The 5,832-nt window shown below is 32.6% G+C and overlaps 1 protein-coding gene across 2 annotated transcripts; it reads right to left on the bottom strand.

Moving 5' to 3' along the window:
• Window positions 1-275: 275 nt before the first annotated feature.
• Window positions 276-3,491, bottom strand: LOC133817260 (protein JASON). 2 transcript variants are annotated; one of them, XM_062249726.1, is made up of 8 exons: window positions 3,156-3,491; window positions 2,926-2,974; window positions 2,756-2,835; window positions 2,003-2,250; window positions 1,537-1,802; window positions 992-1,314; window positions 809-891; window positions 276-567 (listed from the first exon to the last, which is right to left on the bottom strand). In XM_062249726.1, exons 1-8 carry the CDS (start codon window positions 3,339-3,341, stop codon window positions 459-461), a joined length of 1,344 nt encoding a protein of 447 aa, XP_062105710.1. In that variant the 5' UTR covers window positions 3,342-3,491; the 3' UTR covers window positions 276-458. The 2 variants fall into 2 exon arrangements, with proteins under 2 accessions (XP_062105710.1, XP_062105709.1); XM_062249725.1 differs by having other exon boundaries at window positions 992-1,802.
• Between the last annotated feature and the right edge of the window lie 2,341 nt (window positions 3,492-5,832).

Here is a 5,832-nt window from a genome sequence, read left to right as displayed (position 1 = left end):
TATTAAAAAAATTGTGTAATTGTCACCTGCTGCAACAAAACCAAAATCACTGCTTATTTTATTCGCAAAAGTCATTCTCCAGTTGGGTTCAAGATTTTTCTAGATTATTAATCTTTTTTAAAAAAAAACCCAAAAAATAAAATGCAAAATCACTGGGAATAAAAAGAACAGGTTGAAGAAATGCTCTAATTTTTTAAGCGTCTTATAGTAGAATATGGCTCGGAATAGTTGGTCATCACATCAACATGAATAACCCAACGAAAACAATGAGCCAATTAGCCAAACCAAAACCTTAGATATGGGGGGGCTTTCATTGTTTATGTACACACAGAAAACGGAATTTTCCAATCAAATCTTAATGGCTTGATGCAATCCATGAGATTTTGATATTTGTGAAGTTCAACTACATCAACAAAATATCAGATGTAACAATAAACTGGCAATACAATGCAAACTCATCAGAACGAAACAAGAGATTTCGGATGGGGTGAAGATTGCAACTGAGAAAGGGCCGTATCATTTTCATCATTCTCATCAAAATTTATAGGCTTTCCTTGAATTGGCTGCCTGCATATCAAAAAAGCCACACACCATCAGAAGTCATCTCCTAGAATTAGTAGACAAAGTTCACTACTTTTTGGCTTAAAAAGTCTCATTAGAAATGCCTATCATTGTTGAGGATCCAACAAACACCGAGTGTCTTCCAAATATCATAGTCATGGTAATGTTAACATATAAATTGGTTGGACTTTCAACTCTCACAGAGACGATCGGAGTAATAAAGTAATGAGCATCCGTATCTTCATACCTCTGGGAGATGAAACTTTCTTCAGACAATGCCTTTTCTAACCTCTCCTCAAAAGGTGTTGCATGCCAACTGACCTTCTGATCCTGAAATCATAACAATTGTTCGTTTTATTGGTAATAACTACTCTTACTACCAATGATTAGATGAAAGGGGGAAAGAAGAAAAAGGGAGAAGTGTGTATACCTCCTTGTACTTATTGGTTGAATTTGGAATTCCATTCCCATCCCACCACTTGGGTGAGATACGAGAGGGATCATCCTCATTCCAATGAGCAGCAACCATCCCAATAATAGGTCTGTCCATAGGGGTTCTAGCCACTCGAGGACGGCCAGGGCCAGAAACACCAACAAAGTTCTTATTATTGCCGTCCTTAATCGATGGTATTGGCTTCAACCAGGTAGACAAACTAGCTTCAACATTTAACTCCTCTGACAAAGTTTCTCCGATTGTCTCTTTCGACATAGGCGTTGCACTTTCAGGCTGATCAAGAGATTTTCTTGACTCACCTGAAATTTGGTCAAAGTTAGGATCTTCTTCCTTCAGCACATTCCACTGTGAGACACTTTCAACTGGGTTCAAAACTGGATATACATATTGCGACCTAACTCGAATCTTCCCATTTGGAAAAGTATCCAAGTTTGAGGGGAAAACAGTTCCAGGCGTTTGCATTTCATCAGAAATCTTATGTGGGGTTGGATAGGGTGAACGTTTTGATATGCTCTGATTACCTGGTGATTCAGCTCTCTTTAAATTCTGGCTACCATTTTCAGATGACGAACCCCCAAAGGAGGATAAATCTGAATCACATTCAAATCGCACAGATTTGTTCCTGCATGGAGCATTTGTGGCTGAAAGTTGAGGTGTTTCTAAAGTTGTAACATATTCAGTCGGATAAGCATGACTCGTAGCTGCTGAGTAACTGCCACCTGCACCACTGCCTTCAGTAGAGCCAACAGAGACTCTTCCCGAGTTCTGAACATTTGATACACAACTACTGAAAAGACAAGATAAAGAAACAAACATCAAATATCATTTCTATTTTCTAAGAGCTACTAACAGTGACAAAGAGAGAATAAATTAAGATACCCCATCTATGGAACCAGAATTAAAAACCAGCCTTTTTCCTTTAAATCAAAAACAGTGGACAAGTATGTCACAAAATTAGGCTTTTTAGCCCATTTTTCGAAGTTCTACCTGCCAGGGGTATACTCTAAAGAACCTGAGACGTGAGGCCTCTCTTCGGAGAGTTTTGTTGGAGTAGAGGGTTGGTCAATTTGGTTTTCCAACTGAAGTTTCTTAATGGATGTATTGGGAAGCCACGAATGGAATTTTGAAGTCTCTGAATCTCCATCATGAAGAGGTGAGCTGTTCCACTTAGAAGAAGCTTTGCGAATTTCAATAGGAGTCTCTGCTAAGGTACCACAGGCTTTAAGAAACCTGGCCTGGAAAACAGAATCCATAAAGACAAGTGATGACCTTTAAAGAAGCACGTCAATCTACAATCTAGATAGCCAAGAGATTACCCAAAAAACTAGCTTTAGACCGTAAGAGCTCTATTAACATTCAGTTTTTTTTTAAATAAAATAAAAAACCAAGTCCACTTTCCGCCAGTGCCACAAACAATACCTACCCTGAGAGCAATAACCTTTTACTAGTTCTGTAGAATCACCATAATGCTTTAGTGACAACTACTACAACAATGGACCCAGTATGATAAAAGATTATCTTTATTCTTTACTTCCACTTTCCAAAAGCAAAAGAAATGAACTGAGACCCAGCATAATCTATTTTTCGAACAAGAGACCCAGACCCAGCATAATCTTTAATCACACGAATGTAACCAAATTGTGTTTATAATATGTACCAACAACTATGATGCTGGGAATTCTATAATCGTGCATTTAAATTGTATCAACATAATGTTGTTTTGAAGCTAATTAAGCATACCTCGTCCTTAAGCTCCTTATCAATTTCTGGAGTACCAGCACCAGCACCTCCACTATTCTTACAAGGAGAATCTTGTTTATCTTCAAATTAAACACACACAAAGGTCAGCCATGGTTAACATTTGCTTTAGAATATAAAAATAAAGCTCATTTAATTGGAAAAAAATATACCTTCGGAAATAAACAGAGACGAAAGACGATTTTGAGATATTACAACCTCCTGATCATGACAGACGAAAACACAAAATAAAAATAGAAACAGCGTTAAAAACCTCACAATTGTCATCCCCACAACAAAGATTGCAAATCAAATGAATTTTTATTTCATTTTTCTAAAGAATCAGCTTCTTGTACGTCACTGAATTTTCTCGGGAACCAAACAAAAACGAAATCACGCGCACCGTAAGCTTTGGATTAGAAGATTCAGAAACGAGGTGAGGCTGTGACCTCTGGCGATGGTGGCGATCGTCCCTGACCCTAAAGCAAGCAATGAAGCAACCCATGGCTCCGGCAATCGACCTGTCAAGGAAGCCCAAAACTGATCTGCAAACAAACCCTAGGTCACGATTCAACAGCGGGCATATCATGGAAAAAAAATTTAACGGATTAAAGAAAATGAAACCCTAACTTTTCTTTGCTAATTTTTTTTTTTTTCTGAAAAGGCTTTAATTGGTGATTTTTTGGGTTTTGAGGGACTCTCTACTGGGACAGAGAGAGAGAGAGGAGTCGTTGAGTAGTATTATTCGAAATTTGAACTACTAAAACGAGGGAAAGCTTTACGTCTATGGCGAAATTAGATTCTAAGCTTCGCGGTGTATTGTAGGAAATGTAGTCGTGCGTTGATATTCTGACACGTCACTTTTATGGGGGTTTTTAGTAATTTAGCTCAAAATGGGAGGGGTTTACAAGGAAAATGGGTTTTAATTGCTCGGACAAATAACGTATAATCTGACTATTAATTCTCGGTAATAATTTTTATTTAAGGTAAGATTTGTTTTGCAGTATTATTATTTAAAGTAAGATAAAAACAAAAAAAAAATAATAATAAAACAGAGAAAATCTCGTCTTGTCATAATGAAAAATCCCAATTCTCGAAAAAAAAGTGATAGTAATAAATAGGAGAAAATATCATGAACGTTTTTGTTATAAAAAAAAATATAGGAGGATTTTTTTTCTTTTTTGATAATTACATGTTTATAATGATACATGTGCTAATCTTCTCATTTAAAAATTATTACAAATCTATACTCTCAAGCACTACACACCAATTTATGAGTTTTTTTTTTTAAAATTAAAATAAAAGTTGTTAGTTTATTAAATGCCATTTTTTGTCCAAAAAATATATCATTTAAAATATACATGTCAAGTTCTTTTTTCTTTATTTTCGAGTAAAATGTATTCAATTTTTAAAAAAAAAAATATTATCATAAAATTATTAATATATATGCACTCTTTTATCACTTTTTTTTCTTTGCTAACTTATGAAGTTGATAATAATAACGATTCCCTTTCGTCCACTTCAACCAACCACATCTTTTTCTTCACTCATTTTCAACTACAAGGATTTGATTATGTAAGAAAAGCCAAATTCAATCTAATAGAACGTAAGGCTTCTATATTATTGGAAAGTTTTTTTATTTTTAATTGTTATATTTATGGCGAATATACTTAAATTATTATGGTTATAACACTTAAATTCTCAAGTTATTTTTTGTCCATAAAAGTATATTCCGTTCATATTTTATTATAATTTTATTTTGTCATTAAGTCTATATAACATGATGTCAAATTTGCTTATAACTTTAATATTTTTACCACAAATATCTCATGAATTAGGTATTTTTACCGCACATATTTATTAAGTTTGATACTTTTACCACAAATATTAATTTAATTTTGTATTTCCGCCAACATGTCATAAACACACTTAACGATTAGAACTGATGGCTAAAACAAAACATGGATGGAAGGTATATTTTCCGGCAAAAATATAACTTAGTACTTAAGTGATAAAAATGTAATAATTTAGATATTTTTATCATAAATATTCATTTTTACTTTGATATTTGTTATTTCAATTATGTTTTCCTGTGTATCTTGTTAAATAATTTTCATCCCCTAAGATTGAAGCATCCCTCCCATATGTAATTTTTTGGACAATTGTTGTGCGAATATAAGTTTTTTTTTTTTAAATAACCATTTTTCTCCAATTGCTTCACTCTTTATTCCTTTTAAATTCATTTTCTCATCCTCGTTATTTTTACAAGAAACGAATTGAGAAATTAATATTAATTTTTCATACTTACCACTTCTATTTTTAGATTCTAATTTAATGCTATTTTTCAGTTACTCTCTTTCAATTATTTCTTTATTTATTCTTTTTTATTTTGTGGTTTTTTCAAGTATTTAATGGAATTAGAGTATAAGATTTTATTATTCATTTTCTTTTGCAAATTATTATTATCCATATGGTAATTTATTATTGCGAGTTTTTCCTAATATGTTGGATTTAATGTGATTTTTTTTAATATTAATTTAAGACCTAAATATTAATTGACTCTTTATTTTTATTTATCTTCCAATTTTAACTTAAATAATTATTACTACTATTTTTTTATGCATCTTTTAATTTATACAATCCCTTTTTAAAGTCATGTTTGAGATTATTTTTTCATTTTTTTAAATTTAAGTTATAAATATTTCACTTTGTTGTTCTCAAATCTACTTTTGTACAAATTGTTAGTGAAGTGTCCCAAAACTATTTATGTATGTTTATGTGTATTAAATATACTTAAATGTCTGTTTTTGTTAAAAATTTGTATTTTCGTAATTTTGACTCGTTGAGGGTATAACTGTAATTTTATATTCTATGCATTTGAGACCACATTATTATGTGAATATAATTGTGATACTCAGCACGAGTCGATCCTTTCGAATAATTTAATGAAAAAGTCACAACTATGATGAATATCTGGCTCATGTTTGGTTGCAATTTTAATATTTATATTGTACGCCCTGGTAACCCCAGAACAGTTACGGTGAACCAGAAATTTAACTCGCTACCCGAGTTCTTTGGTT

This window comes from Humulus lupulus, chromosome 2 (assembly GCF_963169125.1).
Source record: "Humulus lupulus chromosome 2, drHumLupu1.1, whole genome shotgun sequence".
Taxonomy (NCBI): Eukaryota; Viridiplantae; Streptophyta; class Magnoliopsida; order Rosales; family Cannabaceae; genus Humulus; species Humulus lupulus.
This window is presented reverse-complemented; position numbering and strand designations above follow the sequence as displayed.

What these genes read in the sequence shown, in the direction of transcription:
- LOC133817260 (XM_062249725.1), bottom strand. Translation starts at nt 3,341, where the DNA reads ATGATATGCCCGCTGTTGAATCGTGACCTAGGGTTTGTTTGCAGATCA. An exon ending in CTTCTAATCCAAAGCTTACG is followed by an intron (nt 2,975 to 3,155) that starts GTGCGCGTGATT and finishes TGTCATGATCAG; the next exon opens with GAGGTTGTAATATCTCAAAA. An exon ending in GTCTCTGTTTATTTCCGAAG is followed by an intron (nt 2,836 to 2,925) that starts GTATATTTTTTT and finishes TTTAATTTGAAG; the next exon opens with ATAAACAAGATTCTCCTTGT.